Raw genomic sequence first — 23,850 nt, forward strand, 5'->3', positions numbered from 1 at the left:
AAAAAAAAACACAAATTTCATACTTATCTTATTGCAACAATAACCAGATGAGGCAGATGCTCACCAGGACTAGTACTGAGTGGGGTCAGAAATTTTGTTTCATGGTTCAATTCAATTTCCAAGCCCTGCTTACAGACACTCAGGAAGCAATGTAGCTGTTCCAAGTATAATTTAGCTGTAAAAGTAATCAGTTAACTTATTAATTAATGCTACTCATTGAAGCTACAAGTCCTGGCTTCAAATCATAACCCCATCATGACGTATGCTTAATTTGTATTTGTATTTTCCTGTGTTCTCATCTGTTGCTTTCAGTTTCCTTCATTCACATATATAGTCATGGCCTGCAAACCTAGGACATCTAATTACTTGGCCTTCCCTAACACTCCACTTTGCTCAGCTTGAACTGCCCAAGCCAGTGTTCCAGAATATGATGTTTTTTCCATCTGCTATTCAGTTTAATACTATGTCATGAACAAATTAATAATTTTTTGTTATCACTTTAGATTAGGCCCGGGGATTTGTCCCTGCCTTGCGCCCTGTGTTGGCTGGGATTGGCTCCAGCAGACCCTCGTGACCCTGTGTTAGGATATAGCGGGTTGGATAATGACTGACTTTAGATTAGGTGTTCCTAACATGCTGTACTTACTATGTAATTACCTGCACACTTAGTGTAACTAGGTGTTATTACCCTTTACTTACTGTGTAATACAGTATAATACTATAAGTACTCAATTGTAATTGCTATTTCACAATTTCTATACATACGTACTTATAAAAATTGTAGAACAACAATAAAGTGTTTAACCACAGTGTTACATTGTGTTACACAGTAAATTTAAGGTAATAAGCCCTAGTTACTCTGTAATTATACAGGTTATTACATAGTAAGTACAGCGTAATTAGGGACACCTAAAGTGATACTGATTTTATTAATGTTTATTCCTATTTTTATTGTTGTGTATTTTGTAGATATATTTAATTGCCAATTTGAATCTTTATTTTTTAAGAGTCACTATTATTATTGTGTTTTAGATCATTAAGACACTGCATTGCTATAAAAGATGGCAACACATATTAAACAGTGCCTGCACTTTATGAGGGTAAAGGAAAAACTTCACAAGAGACTTCTCTGAAGCAACACATAAATGCAGGCTTACGATCTGTGCCCGTATTTATAAAGCATCTTAGAATTTCTCCTAGGAATTGCATTAAGTGTCTGACTAGGATAAGAATTTGCCCTACGCCAGAGTAGGATATGAGAAGTATTTATAAGACATCCAACAGTGACTCCCAGCTAGAAGTATTTGAGAATGAATGGTGTCACGAATTAAAGGTGCCCCAGCTGCAAAATTACACTCATGAGCATACGCCACTAAGATAATAATCTGCTCCATAGTTAAAAATTATAATACAGTAATCCCTCGCTACTTTGCGGTTCACTTTTCGCGGATTCACGACTTCGCGGGTTTTTAAATATAGTAGTATTATTTCTTAGTCTAAGAACAACAAAACAAGTTCGGTAACTAAGTGCGTTGTAACAAGGGCTGTGATTTGTTACATGGGAGGGAGACGACAAATCACAGCTTCCCGCTTTGTAATCGGGCCTGTGATTGGAGCTTTGACTGATTCCTAGATCCCACAGTATCTCCCCTTGTCATTTCGCTTCAAGCTTTCTCGCCGAGCGGTTTACTTTACACTGTGCTGTGTGTGATTTTTTTGTGGATTCTTTGTGTTGAACTTCGCTTCAATTTTCACCCCCTGCAATGGCTCCCAAACGTGCTCCTTCTTACAAGGCTGGTGCCGAGCCTAAATGACAACGAAGAATAATGACGAAATGGCTTTTCCGTCTGAAGAGGTGTAAAATACAGTCATCGGCTGCGCAGTAAAAGTCATCATCACCTTCATCGTCATCATTTTTACTGCGCAGCATATTCATCACCATCATCGCGTCATATATAGCTACGTGTACTTTGCTATACAGTAAGTGTAAACTTATCTACCGATTTCATATTGCTTAGCAGTTGTCCCTGTTATTAATAGAGTAAAGGGTGGGTTGTAAACAATACAGGGAGGGTTTAAAAACGTACAAATACATGTTAAATATTTAAATAAATATGGTGTCCCTACTTCGCGGAAATTCAGTTATCACGGTCGGCCTTGGAACCCATCTCCTGCGATAAGTGAGGGATTACTGTAAACACTTCAGATGTGATTAAAGTGCACATTGCAGACTTTAAGTTATTTGAATACATTTTGGTCACACCGTGTAGAAATGACAACACGTTTTAAACATGCTGTCCCCATTTCAGGACACCATAATGTTTGGGACACTTGGCATCACAGGTGTTTGTGATTACTCAGGTGTGTTTCATTACTTCATTAGTGCAGCTATAAGACTCGGCTTGCTTCTACTCTTTAAAAGTGATGGCAAAAGTGTGGAGACAAAAGAAACTGCCTAAGATCCAAAGCACACCACCTCATCTGTTAAACATTGTGGTGAGGCTGTTATAGCTTCAGCATGTATGGCTGCCAGTTACTGGCACACTTATCTTCAATGATGATGTAACTGCTAACGGCAGTTGCACAGTGAATTCTGAGGTGTACAGAAACATACACCTAAAGTTCCAGTAAATACCTCCAAACTCATTAGATGGCACTTTATCCTACCAACATAATGATCCCAAATATACTGCTAAGCCAACAAAGGGTATTTTTAATATTATGCTAACAGTCATGCTGTGCACTGTGCTAAAAGGTGGCTTTATGCAAAACAGAAGTGACTGAACAGCAGCACTAACCAATAAGATGGATGGATGACTGAAGAAGGGATGGTGTCCTGGACAGCAAAAACAAGACATAATCACATTTGGCATGAACAGTCATGTGTGATGTGGAAGGAGAAAGTTTGGCAAAGCTCAAGGAAGATGAGTGTGCCAGATGCTGTGCCTGTGACCATAGGTGTTCCTTCACTAGAAGCAAAAATTGAGGGAGAGAGAAGTCGAGGCAGAAGTGGTGTCCTCTGATCCAAGACCAGCTGGGAGAGAGTGCATCAGCTCAAACTTAACAGGTCCCCCCCCACGAGCTACTCCATTGTGATATATATTGGCATCTTTGGACTTAAAAAGGGGACCCCCATCCTAGACCTCTGAAAGCACTTACATTTACATGCACATCTGCTTACTTTGAACAGGAATGCCAAACCCCACCTCTCTCCAAAATCCTTTACAGACAGTGTATATTCACATCACATTTGAGATACAACTGGTTGCATTTTTTTGTTTTTCCAATTAGAGCAAAGGCAGGTGAAGTGACTCACTCATAATCCCACAGTGTCAATAGCAGGATTTGAAGTCCTATGCCCAAAGCCTTAACCACTACAACACACTGCCTGCCAACATCCTCACAGGTGGCGCAGTAGTAGTGCTGCTGCTTTGCAGTAAGGAGATTGTGGGTTTGCTTCCTAGGTCCTCCCTGTGTGGAGAGCGCTTTGAGTAACGAGAAAAGCACTATATAAATGTAAAGAATTATTATTAATAATAATATTAGCCTTTGGTTAAAAAAAAAAAAAAAAAAAGCAAAAAATATGGTATACAAAAAGGTGTTTAGTTTGTTACATAATACACCCAATTAACTGACACAACTATAACCGCTAGTAATAATAATAATATTGAAAGGGATGTGAATATGTTCAATTAAAAGGTTTATGCCACTCTAATGACATACTGTAGGGTTATGCATTGAACCCAGAATAATACAGTATTGAGCACCAAGATGGAAAGACCAAGGCACACACAATGAATGAGAGTAAAAGGCCGGTAACAGGCACATTTATTTTAACAATGCATGGTCAACAACCAGCCTTTCAAAAGAAACACCTTGCCGCTGTGATGGCCACAGGAAAATAACAGTTATACTGAAATTAGCCACGGCTGTTTCAGCATTGTTTCTGAAGTTGCACGATGCGTCTGTCTATCCCTGGGATGCCCACTTATCTTCTGCAAGGCCCCAGGAGTCTGCACCTGCCTTCTTGAATCTTCCCAGGGTTGAAAAGTGTAACTCGAATATTCCAGGGGTTCATGGAATACAAAGCTCAGCACACCTGTATGATATTTTGCTGTCAATCACCCATCCAGCCTTGTCTATCCTTCAGAGTTTTATGCCGGCTATACAATACAGTTTGCATTCACGACCACCTGTGTGTTGATACTGTGATATCACTTGTAATTCATATATGCATGCTCATCCATACTTGGGGCAGTGATCCTTATGTGTGCCATCAATCACAACAACTACTCCAGGAAAACTAGCAGTTTGTATGAATGCAGCTTGCTTTAACATCACCTCACATGGAGTAGTTGGTAAAAGTATTAACTTGCATATTGCCTCACACGTCGTAACGACAAAGTTTGGTGCAAAATTAGAGAAATAGATGGTTGTGACATATGTAAATTATCACTGTTGCAAGGCTGCATTTTCCCTGCGGCGAAAAAATTTAACATTATCAACACTTGACATGAATCTGAAACTTCACTATGGACCAGAGGCTCTGCTACAGCAGCCCACTATATTTTTTTCTGGAATGCATCCACTCTTTGAAAACAGAGACCACTTAAGAAGTACTGTCCCCAACATCCAAACTACATATTACATGTCAACCAAGACATGACGATCTTGAAACGTATCTTATTCAACCCTTCAGTTTTGCTACCATAGTATTTCTTAATTGGTATAATGACTTTTGGCACTGAAATGGACAACCCAGTCTATCATGTGGTTGTCTGCTGTGGTCTCCTTCCAATCCCTGACAATATCCACACTCTAAGTAAAACAATGACCCAATTTTGCTAGTAAAAGCAAGGATGACATATCATCTACTCTTAATGAAAGACATTCTGCATGATCTAACCAAATCCCTCCCACACCTAGTCCATTGTCACAGATTATGGCTTCTTGGCCTATTGATAACCCCTAGTCAAATCCTGCAAACCTCCTGTCAACATCAAATAGAAGGCATCCTTCCTATTTTCTGCATAAAGGCTATAGCAATGACAGATACAAGCCATATTTTACACAGAACTCAATTTTGTTGGCTTTACTATATTCCCAAACATGTCCAACATAAAGATGCTCTTCCTAGACAGAAACATATGTTAGGTGTTTCCAGGGCATCTTCACTTCCAGGTCTGTCTAGCTCACAGCCAGTCCATTAGACCTCATTATGACAGCTCATTCCCTCTCTACAGTGATCCCTCGCTATATCGCGCTTCGCCTTTCGCTTCTTCACTCCATCTCGGATTTTATATGTAAGCATATTTAAATATATATCGCAGATTTTTTGCTGGTTCGCGGATTTCTGCGGACAATGGGTCTTTTAATTTCTGGAACATGCTTCCTCAGTTGGTTTGCCCAGTTGATTTCATACAAGGGGCGCTATTGGCAGATGGCTGAGAAGCTACCCAACTTACTTTTCTCCCTCTCTCTCTTGCGCTGACTTTCTCTGATCCTGACGTAGGGGGATTGAGCAGGGGGGCTGTTCGCACACCTAGACGATACGGACGCTCGTCTAAAAATGCTGAAAGATTATCTTCACGTTGCTATCTTTTGTGCAGCTGCTTCCTGAAACGACATGCTGCACGGTGCTTCGCATACTTAAAAGCTCGAAGGGCACGTATTGATTTTTGATTGAAAAACAAACTCTGTCTCTCTCTCTCTCTCTCTTTCTCTGCTCCTGACGGAGGGGGTGTGAGCTGCCGCCTTCTACAGCTTTGTGCCGCGGTGCTTCGCATACTTAAAAGCCAAACAGCCCTATTGATTTGTTTGCTTTTCTCTATCTATGTGACATTATCTGCTCCTGACGCGCACTCCTTTGAAGAGGAAGATATGTTTGCATTCTTTTAATTGTGAGATGGAACTGTCATCTCTGTCTTGTCATGGAGCACAGTTTAAACTTTTGAAAAAGAGACAAATGTTTGTTTGCAGTGTTTGAATAACGTTCCTGTCTCTCTACAACCTCCTGTGTTTCTGCGCAAATCTGTGACCCAAGCATGACAATATAAAAATAACCATATAAACATATGGTTTCTACTTCACGGATTTTCTTATTTCGCGGGTGGCTCTGGAACGCAACCCCCGCGATGGAGGAGGGATTACTGTACATCTTATTCTTCACAACTTCAACAAAAGTTTATCATTTTCCTATAGCCCAAGTTTGTCTGGAATCATGTATATTTATGAGCACACGTATTGGTTTAAGCATGGCATCTGTTGTGAACAATCTCTAAATGGCATGAAATTCTACCCATTACACGTATTCAGATCAGGCAAACTATTCACTCTTTTCAATCATATACTTCCTGGTAGTTCTATCATTCACCACCCGTCTGAAAAACATTACTTACCTTGTCAAACTGGCCTATTTGTACACATGTGCCTACGATCCCTGTTCCATTGTCTCCAGTGATTTATGATTCTCTCTATAGTGATAGGAATATTGCATCATCATGTTTTTTTTTTTGTTTTACTTTATTTGTATTTCACAACGTTTGTATCGATCTTTGATGGCATCACCCAATGTTACCATTTACTCTTTGGTATGAACTCCTCCCCATAGCATATATATCAATCTGGGAAGGTACAAGATACCACTTTACTTAAAACTAAGGGGCTGCAGTAGCTTCTTGTCTGAACATTACTTTAGGGGTAACAAACATTTTTCTCTCTCCCTTCCTCCTTTCTTCAAGAAATCTAAAGTTCTGTTTGGTTAAGAATTTCAGATTAAAGCATTCTCTTGACTACAGTTCTTGGTCTTCACCAGCACAGTCAATACCCAATAGCCTAAATGTTTTGTGTACTAGTTTGCATATTTAGTCTCTGCCTTTCTCAAAAATAAAACAACAATATGTTCTTTTTTTCCCCGCAAAGTGCCCTTGTCCACCAAATAGGATTTTGTCTATAAGGCATCCAGCTGGGGCACATATGAATGTCTCTATACTCTCCTGGGGCCTCTCTCCAATTGGAGAGCTCCAGAATAACCATATCCAGTCAAGGATGACATGTGTGGGGATTGTGTGCCTCAGTGTTTCTTACAGCTGTGTTGTCAGAAACTTGGCCCTTTTGCTAAATTACCTTTATTAAAATTGATCTAAAAGAAGGAGCAAGAGAAAGAGCAGTACACAAAGTTACAACTTAACACTAAGAGAACCTCACACTGAACAGGTAAACACTACAGTCAAATAGAGAGCTCCTTTTTTTGCTGAAAAGCACATATTGGCCAGATAATACCCATTGTACTGTTGTCGTTTGCCCAAAAAAGCCTTGTGACTATGTTGGGTCTATGATCCCCAGGATTAAGAGTGGACATATGGTGCAAGGCCTGTCAAGTGGCAGGTTCTGGTCCAGTAAGATCTGCTGTACGCGAAAGCTAAATGATAACATTGGGCAAAAGGTAGAAACCAACCCTGGAGTGGATACCAGACAACAGAGTAGAAAGAAAACTGCTCCACAACACAACTTTTATTTTAATATGTTGAAATATTCACCAAAAGGGAGACACCAAAATTATTTGCATCAAATTGACCAGTCTTTTTTACCTACAATGAAAATTTTACCAGTGCCTTAAATACATTTAAAAAAAAAAAAAAAACATAAGATGAAGACAACATTATGTTATACTGTACTTCTACTATAAAATGTATGGGACAACTAAGCCAGCTAATTCTTTAGTTTTTATCCTTTTTAAACCTCTATGTTGATTTAAGCCTCTTATGTCATAATCTTCTCCACTCTGCGATTAGATTGCAAAAGCCTTGCCCAGAAAATAAAACTGAATTACCCCACGACAGAGGCAATTCACTTGCATTTTTATAGTTTTTAGTGCACTAGTTCAGTAAGAGCTCATCCTATCAGTCACATGACCTTGTTATGTAAATCACATAATAAAAGAGGCAATGCGTTAGTGTTACTACACCATGGTTTCAGAGACACAGATTCAATTCTAAACATGAATTAAAGATGAGCAATGTTTTCATATTCTCTCTGTATCTGGGCATGATTTCTCCTGTCCCCAAAAATGTGCATGTTAATTGTCAAATTTTAATTAGCTTGTGGGTGTGTAAATGTGTGCTTCAAGCAGAGGGCTGACATCTACTGTACAGTGGGATTCTGGATTGCACCTGACCCTTTCACAAACCTGTAATGACAAATAAAGGTTTAAAAATAGATGGATATTAAGAGAGGTGGTTCTCTCACAATACATCAAACACAAGTGTAAAAATTAAACAGACTTGCAAACAAATGCTACAATACCCATCCAACAGTATTATCCAACTTGGTATATGCAATCACATGTGCACAGTACACTTGTGTGTGTAATTGTACAGTAAGGGCATCAACAAGTTAGGGGACTCGCTTTAACTTTCCTTTGTACACTTGCTGCATTATCTACCAAGTCAGCCTGAAAGTGGTAGAAAAAGGTGGTCAGGTCTAAGGTATGCTATTTTTCAGAAGTAGGAATGTGTTTTCAGATTATTTTTTTGAAATTTAATTTTCGGTGTAGATTACAACTTCTCTGTCTCTCAACTGTGTGGCAATTTTCCAGCATACTAACTAAGAGGTGACATTATCTTGGAGACATTCCCTCAGAGTTCTTCATCAGCTCAGGTGCCCTTTTGAGGAAGTGCTAATTAATGGCATGCTGAAGCAGAGGAAGGCATAAAAGCTTGGAAGCAGGTGAGCAGATTTCCCATGAGAATTTCTGGCCATGCCAGTCATTATCTGTCTTCTTTTGGTTATTTTTCTACTTAACCTGTAAAGACATCTCTCCTGTTTATTCTAGGATACTCTCCATTTTCATGTTATTTGAAATATTTCACCATTACTGGGTCTCTCTGATGCCATGTTTTCAGCCATGATATGCCACTCACAATCTGACAATAATCAAATGGTAATGCTTGAAGAAACTCTTGTACAAAATGATTACTATTGTTTGTGATTGAATCATTCTGCATCTTTGGTGTTACTTATTGACTTTTCTTACTTCTGCCTTCTGACAAAAGCGCGCTTTCCCATGGCATTACGGTACCGGAAACGTCATCTTCTAGTATAGCCACGAGCCTTGTCCAAAGTTAATGAGCCGCAGCGTCACAACTGAAGTGCTAGGCTGCAGCAGGGGCGGCCTTAGGCATGTGCAAACTGTGCACCTGCACAGGGCTGCCACGCCAATATAGATAGACAGATAGATAGATACTTTATCTATTTTATGAATATAAAACAGAAAGAGAAAATAACAACACAGCTGACGGCAATATGGCCAAAAAACACTGTGTTTCTTGTTAATTAGTATGCTGTATTTACTAAAGTCGCTCGAGTCGGAGCAGTAAGCTATATGTAGTATTATAACGTTTTGCCGTAATGAGAATATCATGGGCCGCCACTTAGTTTTCAAGTTACGAACACGCGTATATAGAAGCGTGTCATGAGCATGAGGCAGCTATGCAGTGTCAGCAACGGATGTGGCCATCCGCCGTGCATAAGATACCGTATTGACATTGGCGGCGAAGGGGCCACCGATTCTTTCTCTGACCAGGGCCACCACAAGCCTAGAGCCGCCCCTGCTAAGGCTACACTACTGGCTGGGCTGCTGAGACTGGCCACTTGGCAGAACTGACCATCACGAGTAGTAATAGCTCGCATATTTTCACATTTTTTTGCTCTAGTTTTATGTAATTTTGTGCTAGTACTGTAACGAACAGTTAGTGCAGACAACAGCTGAAGATCTGAAGTGGACGCAAGAAGTTGGTGAGTTGTTTATTAACAAATTTTTGTGATTTTGAGTTTGTAAAATTAGTGTAGGTCAGGAGGCTTTTTGCATATCGGCTTATTTTACAATGTAAACTTTGAAGTAAACTTAGTAAAGTACAATTTGATTTTTGGAGGAGTTGTTTTCCAACTTGAATTACTGAGCAATGAATTCAGTGAGCGTTTTCATAATTTCAGTTCACACGAACAGGACTTTGCGCTGTTTACATTACCATACTCTTACAACGTTGAGAATGCGCCTGAGAATATCCAAATGGAATTGACTGAACTGCAGTCAGATTCTATTCTGAAGGCAAAATACAACAAAGTTGGTGTGCCAGGCTTGTATGCTTACCTGCCACCCTCGTATGTGCAGATCCGTATGTTGGCATCGAGAGTACTGTCTATGTTCAGAAGTACTTACCTTTATGAGCAATTGTTTTCGTTAATGAAAGCTACCAAAACCCCACATCGCTCAAAACTTACCGTCGAGCACCTTTCATCCCTCATAAAAGTTGCACAAGATTTCAAGCCTGATATTGACGAACTGGTTACTAACAAGAGATGCCAAGTGTCGGGACAAAAGAAATAGATCTCACACTGTAAGACTACTATATAAGGACTTAGCTAAGAGGCTAAGACTCTAATTGTATGCTGTTGTACGGAGATTGTATGGAAATAAATTGCTTTTCTTTAAACTTTAAGTGTTACATTTTTTAAAGTTTTCAGTATTTGAAAGAAAACCACAGTAACTTTGTATAATAGTATTTGTTACAGTGCAGCCCGCTGACGCACGTATGGCAGTCGAAGCGGCCCACCAATGGTAGTGAGTTTGACATGCCTGCCATATGTGATGTGATCATATCCTCTGAAGCCTTAATGTCCAGACACTCGCACAATTACAGCCTGTACCAACAACTTGAGGTTTGGGGCAGAGTTCAAAAGCCTTTCTGGACTTAAAATGTGGAAATGCTTCAGATGGGGGTTTGCAGTACAAGAGTCAAAGACTACTGCACCTTACTGAGGCACAATATGCCAGGGAAACGTGTAATCAACCGCTAACTGGCATGAGAACAGTTGCTTCTGTTCAAGAAGACTGAAGGCAGCCCTTATATGCTTTTAAAACACAAGTTGATACTTCCTCATATGTGTACCAATGACCAGGAATCTATTTGTTGAGTAAGATAAATGTCCAGGAGTCTGGTATTCGAGTATTGTTAGATCAGTACCAAAATGTTGATTCTGGTATTGATACCATCTTTCGGACCATAGTACCATTACCAAACCAATACCGAAGCAAATAATGGATAACTCCTGCAGTTTTGTTCCCCCATCCTGCTCCACCACATAACAGGATGCCTGCCTGCCATGCCACACTTCGTAAACCAGAATATCTTTATTGTCATCGTAACAAATACAACAAAATTAGGTGCAGTCCCTGCAGTGACAAAATATAAATAAATATAATTACAAAAGGATAAGAATGGATAAGAAGAAATAAGGTAGAGCACAAACATTCAACATAACACGTTAATTACACATGAAACACTATTGCACAAGATGTCATCTATTGCACTGCTGCATTGCAGGTGATTAGGTGGCATTCAGTGCCCTAATAGCAACAGGTTACAAACTGTTATTCAGTCTATTAGTCTTTGTTTGGATGCTCCTATATCTTTTGCCTGATGGCAACAGTTGGAACATGTAATGAGAAGCGCGTGGAGTCTTTTAAGATGTTTTCCGCTTTCCTGAGGCAACGAGAGCTGTGCAGTTCATCCAGAGAGGGTAAAGAACAGCCGATGATCTGCTGGGCAGTCTTTACGATCCGCTGAAGTGTTTTCCTCTGCGCTGTTGTGCAGCTGGAAAACCACACGCAGGGAGAGTAGCACAGGAAACTCTCAATAGAACAGTGATAGATAGATAGATAGATAGATAGATAGATAGATAGATAGATAGATAGATAGATAGATAGATAGATAGATAGATAGATAGATAGATAGATAGATAGATAGATAGATAGATAGATAGATAAAAAACATTAATAAAAGTTTTAATAAACAGCTAAATATGAGGTGCTTACTCCCACTTACAGTACCGAAATTAACTGAATGTTGGCACCTTATTTTAAAAACTGGGTCTTCCCGTACAGTGCAACCATATGTTGGAGACTTGTGATTTAAGCGCTTGAACTGGCTGCATGCAAACACACATAGGTAAACGCTGATGATTGTAGGCTCGTCTAGTGCAGCAGCTGAATCCAAGAGACAGTGGTGCTGCAGTTCTGCCGGGGCCAGCAGTGGTCGTGAACTACATTCTCAACGAATATACGGCACTCTGGTGTGCTGGCAAATTGCTCTATGAAGCAAATATAGATGGTTGCGGGGTTCAATGAATGTACGTCGCCAAATATACTCACCTTCTGCGTGCTGGCAAATTGCACTGAGACATGACTATAGCCGGTTGCAGCATTCAATGAATATACATCGCCAAATATACTCGGCTTCAGTGTGCTTCCAAATTGCACTGGAAACCGACTCTAGCCGGTTGCAGCATTCAACGAATGTACTTTTCCAAATATACTCGGCTCCAGCGTGCTGGCAAATTGCATTGGGAACCAACTATAGCCAGTTCCGGCGGTTTAAGGGTTAAGTGAATATAATTTCAGTTATGTTTACTAATGTGTTTGGAGCTATAGTAAACGAGTGAATAGGAGTAGCTGAGCCGTCCTAGGTTTTTTTTTTTCTTCTTTTTCGTATAATATTTGAGTTCATATGAATAGTAAACCATCTCTAACTAACGTTAGGTAACTTGTGTTTTGGAGTACTGTATATCAGTAATTAGCTTGTTACATATTTTAGTCCATTATTTTTTTATTTTGGCATAATATAGTACATGATGTGATAAACTACAACACTTTTCCTTCAGAGTGTGATGATTAAAACATCTTTCTCTTTCTGCAAAATCATTCTTGTGTATTCCCGCTACCTCTACTCCCTCTGAGCATCTCTTCTCAGCAGCTGGGAACATTGTCTCAAAGAAGAGAGCCAGCCTCACACCAGAGCATGTCGAAATGCTCACGTTCTTGCACTGTAATCAGGAATATATGAACTGAATCTTTTATAAACTGTACACTATTGTTTTATTTTATTTGAATTGAAGCTTTATTTAAACTTTTGGACTTTAAGACACACCAGTGGGCATTTTTGGTAAAGTTAAATGCACTTTTTTTGTTTAAAAACTATGTGCACTTTAGTTTGTATTGTTTAATGTATTTCTTTTTGTATTGCGATGGTCACACTAATATAAAACATCTGATTATTTTCAAGTTCATATGTTTCACTGGTTGTTATTTTAATTTGATTATTATTAATTTTAATCGTGTTAATGCAGAGACATCAGGGTGACATTCACAGGTGGACAGACATGAGCAGATGAGGTAAGACATACATTGGAGCCCAGAACAGGATGTGCAACCACAGGTCAAAATAGTCAGGCATGAAATAATCATGACCAATCAACTAATCAAAAAAAAAAATTAAAGATTAGTCGATTACCAAAATAATCATTAGTTGCAGCCCTAATACCCAGGTACAGAACATGAAACCCCAACAATTCTGATAAAGACACATTAAAGAAATCAAAAAAGTGATTTTTTTTTTGTGGCTTGTGTATGTCTGGGTTAACAAGTGGATACTAGTGCCAGTGCCAGTGCCAGTCTCACTGTTTGCTACTGCAATATTCTTGTTGCAATTCTAGTATCTGGTATACTACTTCTGTAGTCCGGAACACCTGAGGTGCAATCTCTTCAGTAGTTTCATTTCCACCCAAGATTGCAAAATTTACAAACTTTAAAAATAATCACATAACCACTGTGCTTTATGACAAGAAACTGGAGGGTAACAATATAAGCAGCAATGCCAGGAAGCATTGAGGGATAAAAAAAGACATGTCTGAACAAACAACATATTAACACATTTATCCAACAAGATTTTACATGCAACAGGGCATTATGTCCATTTACGTGTATAAAAGAAGCCTCTTCTGTTCACACCTCACTTGCACAGAAAGAAAAAATAAAAAGGTTTACACTGGATAACATGTACTCTAGAAAAGTGATATCTGATAAGTGAACAGACAGTGTGGTGCAGTGACTAGGACAATACGAATCACAAGTCTGTTCATTCAATCAGCACCTCCAACTCACTGTCAACAAGTTAAACTGTCAGTGCTCTAGTTATTTAAAAAAAAACAATTATTTATTATGTATTATGGCCTTGCAAAAAATGCATCTTCCAAATAAACAGACATTATTAGGTGCATCGATCAAAGAGATGTTCACCAGAATGATGCTAATTCATTGCCATAACAGCAGTAGCTATACAGCATTTTGCTGATCAGCATGGCCTTAGGTAGACTTGCTTTTTTTTTTTCAAAGAGGAAATGGAACTGTCATTTACCTTGCATGGAAAAGCAGGTGCAAAGTGAAGATGAGTCAACAGAGTTTGAAATTAGAACATACTTATTCACGCAGAGGTCAGTACCAGTTTGGAACACATGCCAAGTTCTGTTATTGAAGCAGACTCTCAGCCTTACAGGTACTAGGATAAACAAGCTACCTGTAAAATCAATTATAGACAATAGTGTTGGTAATCTCATCATAGTTTGAATCTTTATGTTATTACATAAGGTTATCTAATGTAAACATGTTTGTGATTTTTACATTGTTTTCTTTAAGGTGCCAAGGTCTGTTAGTGTTAGGTTTCATTATTTACAATCTCAGTTGCCCTGCCACCTCCAATATATTTGATTTCTCTCTAAACTACAGGATACCATTGTCTAGTTACCTCAGAAACTGAAAAACTCAGATCACACTACCTATAACTGTCATCCTAAAGTGTTTGATCTACAGGAGTTTCCAATGATGCACTGACCATAGGTCACTTTGTCTTCAATAATGTGCTATAATGCAGTGGCCTCTAATCTTATGATCAGTAGTCTACTAGTGATTGCAGCATGAATATTTGATCTAGTACAACCATGATTTAGAACAGTGAACTATTTTCTAGTGGTCCTATAAGATGATCTGGAGCAGTGTTTTATGAAGCCATGACCAAAACAATCTTATTATCTACTAAAGTGTGAATACTGACATAGGGCCCCTATCAAAAAGGCCTCTAATTGTGTGCCATGAAGCAGGTACTCAAAATCACGTTATCCAAAGTAAGGGACTATGTAACAGGGGCTGCACACTAAACACCTCATGCAATGTACAATGTTGCCTGTGGTCATACCAAACAGGTCTACACCATAACAACTGGAAAACAAACATTTACAAAACTACAACAGATGTGTTGAAAACAACTCTGCACCTCCAAAAAAACAACCTCACCAAACACTTAAAAAAGTTAGCACCTTGTTCATATTTTAAACAAAAGTTGTGGATATGAGCGCACAAGGAGTCAATCTAGGACCAGAAAAAAAAAAGATAAAAAATAGTCCAAAACTAATATTATTAACCAAAAACACAAGGGGCTTAATATATATCGTTGTGCGTAGAATTCACACTACAACATGGTGTAACGACAAAAACAGAAATTTCTGTATGCACAAAAATTTCAGATGCATAAAACTACACATAAGCAAATTCCACTCACTTCCTCTTTGTAAAACCAAACCAATGTAAATTTTAATGTACATGCCTACAGCCCCACCCCGACTCCACCCATAATTCTGCATATTTGAAAATGCAAATCTACTGTATATTACTAGCCCCTTCATTTCAGTGTTTTGTTAAAAGACAATGGAAAAAGCATATATAAAAAAATAAGAATTTCACCAAATGCGAAGTGGAGCACCTACTATGTGAAGTAGAGGCAAGGAGAAATGTACAATTTGGTGGTTTGGGCAGTAGTAGGACTGACCAACAGAAGAAAATTGATTGAGTGGAACTCAAAAATTCAACTTCAGAAAGTCACGCAGTGCCTGAAATAAAAAGTGGTCAAATATCAAAGTCAACTTGAAAAGACGAGTGCCTAAGAGACATATGGTAGCATATTAGGGCCACAAAGAAGGAAAAAAAAAAAAAAAAAGTTTATGTCGAGATTAATGTCAAAATGTAGACTTAAATCTCAAAATTTCCACTTTAATCTCGTAGTTTATTTTGTCATTAAAGTAGAACATCATAAGTTTCATCTTAAAATCAATGTTTAATTTAGTAGACCTTCTCAAATCCCATCATAACTAAAGTAACACATTAAATGCTTCGTATTCTGTGTTTCCAGATCCGGTCCTTAATCGCTACACACTTCACCACACAGAATACATTACATTCAAGATATTACAGCTCTTTGAACATTTTAGAATACTGAGATGTATATTTGATGTCATTTTCATGAAGAAACACATTAAAGCATTTATTTAATATGTGGGGGCATGGTGGCACAGCAGTAGCGATATGCTGGTGCCCCGCCCAGGGATTGTTCCTGCCTCGTGCAAGATGCTTGCTGGGATATGTGCAAGCCTGGACGGAGTAATTTACTGCAGCGTATGGTCTCTGTCAAACATACCAACCCCCTATTCCTGTCCATTTTCTTTCTCCACGTAACCAATCACCACACCACACAGTAAGTGTCTGTAATAAATGTAAAACCAGCCATAAGCTTAGTAACGAACATTGAAAAATCTTCATTTTACATGTTTAATTATTCCATACATTCATCCAGGTTCTCGCCAATCCCAGCAAGCACAGTGCACAAGGCAGGAACAATCCCTAGATGGGGCGCCAGCTCATTGCTACTGCTGCACCACCATGCCCCAACATGTTTAATTATTAACAGTGTACATTATTTAAATGAAGTTAATTTCTCTGGAAAATGTAATATATATATATTGTAATGCATTTCATCATAAAGGGCGGCACGGTGGCGCAGTGGGTAGCGCTGCTGCCTCGCAGTTGAGAGATCTGGGGACCTGGGTTCGATTCCCGGGTCCTCCCTGCGTGGAGTTTGCATGTTCTCCCCGTGTCTGCGTGGGTTTCCTCCGGGCACTCCGGTTTCCTCCCACATTCCAAAGACATGCAGGTTAGGTGGATTGGCGATTCTAAATTGGCCCTAGTGTGTGCTTGGTGTGTGGGTGTGTTTGTGTGTGTCCTGCGGTGGGTTGGCACCCTGCCCAGGATTGGTTCCCTGCCTTGTGCCCTGTGTTGGCTGGGATTGGCTCCAGCAGACCCCCGTGACCCTGTGTTCGGATTCAGCGGGTTAGAAAATGGATGGATGGATGGATGGATTTCATCATAAAAACAATATCAAGTACACAGTAGTGGCCAAACGTTTTGGAGGTGATACAAATGTTGTGTTTTGCAAACTTTGCTGCTTCAGCATTTTCAGATTTTTTTTCTTCATGTTTCTATAGTATACTGAAGAACAATATTTCAGGTTTCAAAGGCTTTCATTGGCAAATAACATCAAATTTATGTAAAGAGTCAATATTTACAGTGTTGACCCTTCTTCATAACTTCTGCATTTTGCTCTGACATGCTGGATATCAGCTTCTGGGCCAAATCCTGACTGATGGTGATCCATTTTTGCCTTTTTAGTGTTTGGAGTTGATCAAAATTTGTGGCCTTCTGCTCACCACCTACCTTTTCAGAACTGACCACAGGTTGTCAGTGGGATTGAGATCTGGGAATTTCTTGGCCACGGATCTAAACTTTCAATGTTATGATCTCCGAGCCACTTTGTTATCACTTTTGTCTTGAGGCACAGTGCTCCATCGTGCTGAAAAATACACAGATCATCACCAAATTGTGCTTGGATTTTTGGAAGCAGTTGCTCTTACAGGACATTTTGATGCCATTCTTTATTTATGGCAGTGTTCTTGGACAGAACTGTGAGTTGGCCCACTCCCTTGGATGAGAAGCAATCCCACACATCGATTGTCTCAGGGTGCTTCACTGTTGGCACGACACAGGACTCATGGTAGCATTCACCTTTTTCTTCTCCGGACAATCGGATTTCCAGTTATCCCAAACAGTCAGAAGGAAGATACATCTGAAAAAATAACTGCACCAGTCTTCTGTTGTCCAGTCCTTTTACTTCCTGCAGAATGTCAGTCTGTCTTGATGTTTTTCTTGGAAAGAAGTGGCTTTTTTGCTGCCCTTCTTGACATAAGGCTGTGTGGTCCAAAACTCTTTGTCTCACTGTGCATGCAGGTTCACTCACACCCACCTGCCATACTGAGCACGTTCTGCACTGGTGGGAACATGATTCTGTAGCGGACTTCTCTGGAGGAGATGGTCCTGGCACTTCTGGACATTTTTAACTGATCGTTTTGTGCAGATAGTGCAAATGGTTCATAAAGTGGCTCAGGCTGTGCAATATTACAGTTGTAGTGGAAGTTTACAGTGAGGTAATTGTAATTATAAGTAAAAACATTTCTCCTGGGAGCATTTGATAGACTGATTGAGTGCACTTATAGCAATTGGAATGAAACTGTTTCTGAGCCTCCAGGTCCGTGCAGGAAAGGCTGTGGCAGCATGTGCTATAAATGTCTTCCATGACTGGAAGCTGTATCCTCTGCTGTAAGCTATAATCCTCTGCGCTCTCAATACAACCTGTGCAGCTGTGATACCATACACAAATACAATAAACAGGTTAAAATACTCTTAGTGGTACAGTGACAGTAACAACAATAAAGCAGCTCTGGTAGTTAGAATAGTTTGGCTATTCCATGCACCATTATATTGTTACAGAATGATTACAATCAAGTGCCTTAAATTTGTTAATGATATGCAATTAATTTTGGTGTATTTGATAACACCCACGTCATGGATGCGAATATGAAAAGAAGGGAAACAACACAGAAACAGTAGCACTGCTTTGACACTGGGTTCCACCAGTTTTCAAAACTGAGCTGAAAAGTGTGTATGCAATCTTGATTATATACTTATTATCTTCATTCTCAACAATATACAATAATAGGGTCCAGACCTATAAATACCTGGGAGTGCAGCTGGATGATAAATTAGACTGGACTGCGAATACTGATGCTCTGTGTAAGAAAGGACAGAGCCAGTTATACTTCCTTAGAAGGCTGGCGTCCTCAACATCTGCAATAAGATGCTGCAGATGTTCCATCAGATGGTTGTGGCGAGCGCCCTCTTCTACACGGTGGTGTGCTGGGGAGGCAGCATAAAGAAGAAGGACGCCTCACGACTGGAAAACTGGTGAGGAAGGCAGGCTCTATTGTAGGCATGGAGCTGGACAGTTTGACATCTGTGGCAGAGCGACGGGCACTGAGCAGGCTCCTGTCAATCATGGAGAATCCACTGCATCCACTGAACAGTATCATCTCCAGACAGAGGAGCAGCTTAAGCGACAGACTGCTGTCACTTTCCTGCTCCACTGACAGGCTGAGGAGATCATTCCTTCCCCCACACTATGCGAGTCTTCAATTCCACCCGGGGTGGTAAACGTTAACGTTATTCAAAGTTATTGTCTGTCTGTATACCTGCATTGTTATCACTCTTTAATTTAATATTGTTTTTTATTAGTATGCTGCTGCTGGAGTATGTGAATTTCCCCTTGGGATTAATAAAGTATCTATCTATCTACACCTTTTCCCCAGTGGGCAACCCTTGGTCTTCCTCCGTCCCTGCAACTTTCTGGCCTAGTCTAGATCAACTGCTTTTCTTATCTATCCTCATTACTTGACCAATCCATTTCAGCTGTCTCTTCTCAACTGTCCTCACTACTGGCATTATTTCCGCGTCTGTCCTCACCTTTTTAAATCCTCCCCTACTTTCCTGAGGCACTAAACCTTGCAGCCTGTAATCCTATTCTTAATTGTATCTGTCATCAACCATCTTTCCATACTATGCAGTAATTTGGGTTTGCAGATCATCTTATATTAGCTTTTGTAATGAATTTCCTACACCAGTGCGATTTATCCAGTAAAACATGCATTTGCTTATTAATCCTTTATAATTTTCTAATCTATCATGCCATCCTTATAGAACAATACCAAAGTACTCATGCATTGTCATCTGCTGCAAAGCCTTATCTCCTGTACTTCCTCCTCTCTCTTAACTACCAAAAGTAACATACTCTTGTTTACGTCATTACCATTCCTCCTCCTTTCCAGATCCTTTCCTCGCCAATACTCATTTCTGCAAATTCTCCTGACTATCTACCACCAGGACTATATCATTTGCAAAAAGCAGTTCCTGCAGATAGACAGGCTGCATTCTCCCGTTTCCTACCATTGTTCTAGAGATCCCCCTTTTACATTTCTTAAGGACTTCATTCAAAAATAGCAAAGGATAGGAGTGGACTAAAACTACCCATATGCTTTATTAACATGGACAGGGTTGTAAGTTTTTTTCATTGAGTCTCATGACTCCTTCTGCTCACGAGTATGCAGCTTTTTTACTACAGCTAGTAGCTTCTTCAGTACTCACTCATGCTCCAGAGCATTTCACATACCTGTTCTTAACACCTTATCAAAGATTGCTTTAAGGTCCAAAAAGGCTAAGCATAGCTTTCTTTTTCTATTTAATATCTTTTCTACTGCAATTTTAAGAATAAATATATGGTCATGCACCTGTCTTTTCAATTTTAAAGCTGATGTCATAGGTCCCTCATGAAATAGCTGTCTTCTCTCAATGTCTGCCCATAGGCATTATACCAGCCTACTCTTGGCATACCAGGGCATTGACTCTGTATATCATAATGAGGTACCCAATAAGCATGTAATTCAAGGACAAGAAACAGCACTCCATCACTCGAGGTCCCTGATTACACACACTGCCATATGGAAATTTCCATTTATCTCACAAGCCCCTTTGGTCCACCGCTATGCTTGGCAGAAGTACTAGGGGAATAAACATACACATAAGAAGTACCACTTAAGTGTATAAGAATAAAAATCATCTTGTTAAAAGGCATTTGTATTACTTTAAAAAAAAGAACTACTTACTGAATAGTTTTTATTTTTATATTTATTAAAAATATCCCTAAGTATTTTTCAGTAGCGAGTCCATCCATCAATCTGTTTTCTGCATTGCAGAAAAGCAGGAAACCTTTTGGCAAGCCAAATTAACTTTTAGAATGAATTTCACATGTCACAGATCCTAAAAACAGGGCTGGATTAATCATTAAGTAAAATAAGCACATGAGTGGGCCATCAAGGGAAGAGGGGCACCACAGAAATTTTCCATTTAAGGATTTATTATGGACCATATGGTGCAAAACTGCAAATGGTGCAACTGAACCAGGTTCCACAAAAAGGGGCGCCATTATTAAATGAAAAAATTACACACACACACATATATATATATATATATATATATATACACACACAAAAGTAAAAGTAAAAATAATAATAGAGGTTAATGATATACTGTATTAATCTTGGGAATACAACAAAATTAGAATCTGGCAACTGCCACACTGATCACCGAGGCTCGCGTTACCGTTCTTGTATTGGTCATGTCGGCTGCCCCGTGTATTATTGATTATTTTTTTTGAATTAGATATATAAGGGAGCACCAAAAAGTGCTTAGGGCCTCCAAAGGTCTTAATCACCCCCTGAAAATACATTTCGAGTTATCTCTAAATAGTAATTCAGCTTGGCATAAATCCCATTTCCTACACGTATAGATAATAAAGTTTCCTGCTCCAAAGATGCCGTCTTGATAAGCAAAATACAAGAATGAAAGTAAGCCGTGCAAGATCATCTTTTATCTTACATTCAAATTCTATATCAAGCATTTTAGATTATATTTTACAGACGCACATGAAGAAAAAAAACAACTACGCCAGCAAGCCAACAATACCTTCCTGCACGCTCAGGAGCCCGCCTCACAATCGAACACAGCACGCCACACGAGCGTCCGCCCCAACGGCTTTACGTCATCACGTTAGCATGGACCAGGCACACGCCGTACCCGTTATCCCTAGGCTGTATTGTGTACCGTTGCCAGGCAACGCGGATTCGAGCTCCAGGTCTGAGTCGATTCAAGTGCGTAAATCAGCGTTAGCAGCGGGAGGAACGGCGTTTTCCGGGGTGAGACCTCGCTAAGCAGAATTTGATGACACGCGGCATTTATTTTTATTTATTTGTTAAATAAGTTGCTCTTGCATATTCTCTAATTTTTGTTTCCAAATTCCTAATCAGTTGGCAACTGTGGAGATCCAGTTGAATCGGTTGTTTCAGATTATGCTGATTTACTCATTACTTTTGTCATAGTTTATAAATATTCATGTATTTCAAACACCAGACTCTGTGTGTGTTACCATAAAAGTTTAACACTTTAAATTAGAAAAAATAAATATAAAAAACGGAGAGAGTGGGGAAACAGTGTGCGTGCGCGTGTGAGGGCATCTTGTGCTGAAGCTTCGCTAATTCGAATTAAGTGTTGTATTCTTTCAGCAACAGAGTTCAAGGCTTTGATCTAGTCATAGTGTGGAAAACGGTGAGCATTTAAGATTTTACTAAATGGTTTGGTGACATTAATTTACATAGTTTAAACTATGAATATTTAAATTGGTATATTAACTTGTTGTTTTCAGGGCTTGCAGGTACTTTTCCTCGGTCATTGCAAAAAAGGGCACTCCTGACACTGATGAAGCTGTAATCTCCCTTTTGTATTATATACAGTATGTGCATAAGAGTGCTTTACATGGGCCCTGCAACGAGCTAATAATATTATCCATGCATATATCTATCCATCCACCCATTTAATTTTTAAACCCATTTCTTCCAGTTTCTGGATGGGAGTTAGTTAGGTTCCATTATTTCTATATTTTGTTCTGCTGATTGGAAAGTGGTATGAAATTTGAATCTTTTCTTTCATATTTTTACTCGTATTAAATATAAAACAGAACCAATTTAAGTAGAAATTGAACAGCATCTTGATCAAAGTAATTGACACACATTGAGAAAGATAAGACTCAGATGTACATCGGATTTGTGAGACAGTGGCATATGAAGTTTGACTTTTCATAAAACAAAGGAGAATAATGGGAGCATCTGTCAGTTTATGTGCAATGACAGGAACAAACAGGACTCATTAAGAAATGCCTTCTGAGAGTTTTGTCATTTCTGTATATAAAGCCGAGTATGTTATGTGCTGGTCGGAATTTCTAGACAATAGAATCACATTGCTCCTTCTATTGATTCTAGTACCACTGAAGGATTATCACTTTTCCAAACAGTATGTATTATTATGACTTTTTATAAAGATGCTTTTCTTACAATGTGTGACTTTTATATTGTGTAAAGAATGCTGTGGAGTTCTTTTTAATATGAATCGACTATATATATATATATATATATATATATATATATATATATATATATATATATATATATATATATATATATATATATATATACTCATTATTCAACAAAGATATGAAATTGGAACAAAGAATAACATTGTGGTAAAGCTATAATGTGGCTTTCAATCGTGAAATCTGCACAGGTGTTTGTTTTGTTTTTGTAAATTCTGATCAAGACTAGATTCCCCATTTACACCATTAACCAACTACTAAATTGCAACTCACAGGCCAAATTACCATGTAACAGAAAAGAAGAATGTGTAAGTTGTTGTCAGTTTTAGCATGTTCTGAAGTACATTTGTATTAAAAAATTGACAAAAACAAATTGGACCTGTTTTTTCCAAAATAAACTAAGGCATCTATTAGGAGGTACTAAATTTTCCACTTGTGGTTGCCAGGATACAGAAGACTCAGTGTTAAACCAAACCATAGCTGGTCTGACAAACCAAAAATAAAATTAAAAACTGCCTAATGAACACCCAGCAGCAAATGTTTTATGTTGCACTGAATGAGATTTAAAACAAGAACATTTCCTGTTATTTACAAAATTAAGAAATCATTGTTTGTAAGTTAAATCCATCACAATAGAGATGAGCATAGTGAAGGAGCTGAGGTGAATATAAATTTATGCACAGGAGTGCCTTTATTTTAAACATTCTGCAGTGAGTCAGGGAACTGCCTCTTCATTTACACTTGTGTTACAGTATAAAAGCTA

The 23,850-nt window shown here is 38.9% G+C and overlaps 2 protein-coding genes across 2 annotated transcripts in view; one reads left to right on the forward strand and one right to left on the reverse strand.

Moving 5' to 3' along the window:
• Positions 1–23,850, reverse strand: part of arhgap31 (Rho GTPase activating protein 31) — a 1,181,844-nt gene that overhangs the window by 1,019,511 nt on the left and 138,483 nt on the right. The window lies entirely within an intron of this gene.
• Positions 21,703–23,850, forward strand: part of tex55 (testis expressed 55) — a 41,907-nt gene continuing 39,759 nt past the window's right edge. The window contains exon 1 of the mRNA XM_028800486.2: positions 21,703–21,858. Coding sequence (XP_028656319.1) covers positions 21,718–21,858 — 141 coding nt within the window. The 5' untranslated portion in view covers positions 21,703–21,717. The remainder of the gene's footprint in view (positions 21,859–23,850) is intronic.

Source organism: Erpetoichthys calabaricus, chromosome 4 (assembly GCF_900747795.2).
Source record: "Erpetoichthys calabaricus chromosome 4, fErpCal1.3, whole genome shotgun sequence".
NCBI classification, from domain to species: Eukaryota; Metazoa; Chordata; class Cladistia; order Polypteriformes; family Polypteridae; genus Erpetoichthys; species Erpetoichthys calabaricus.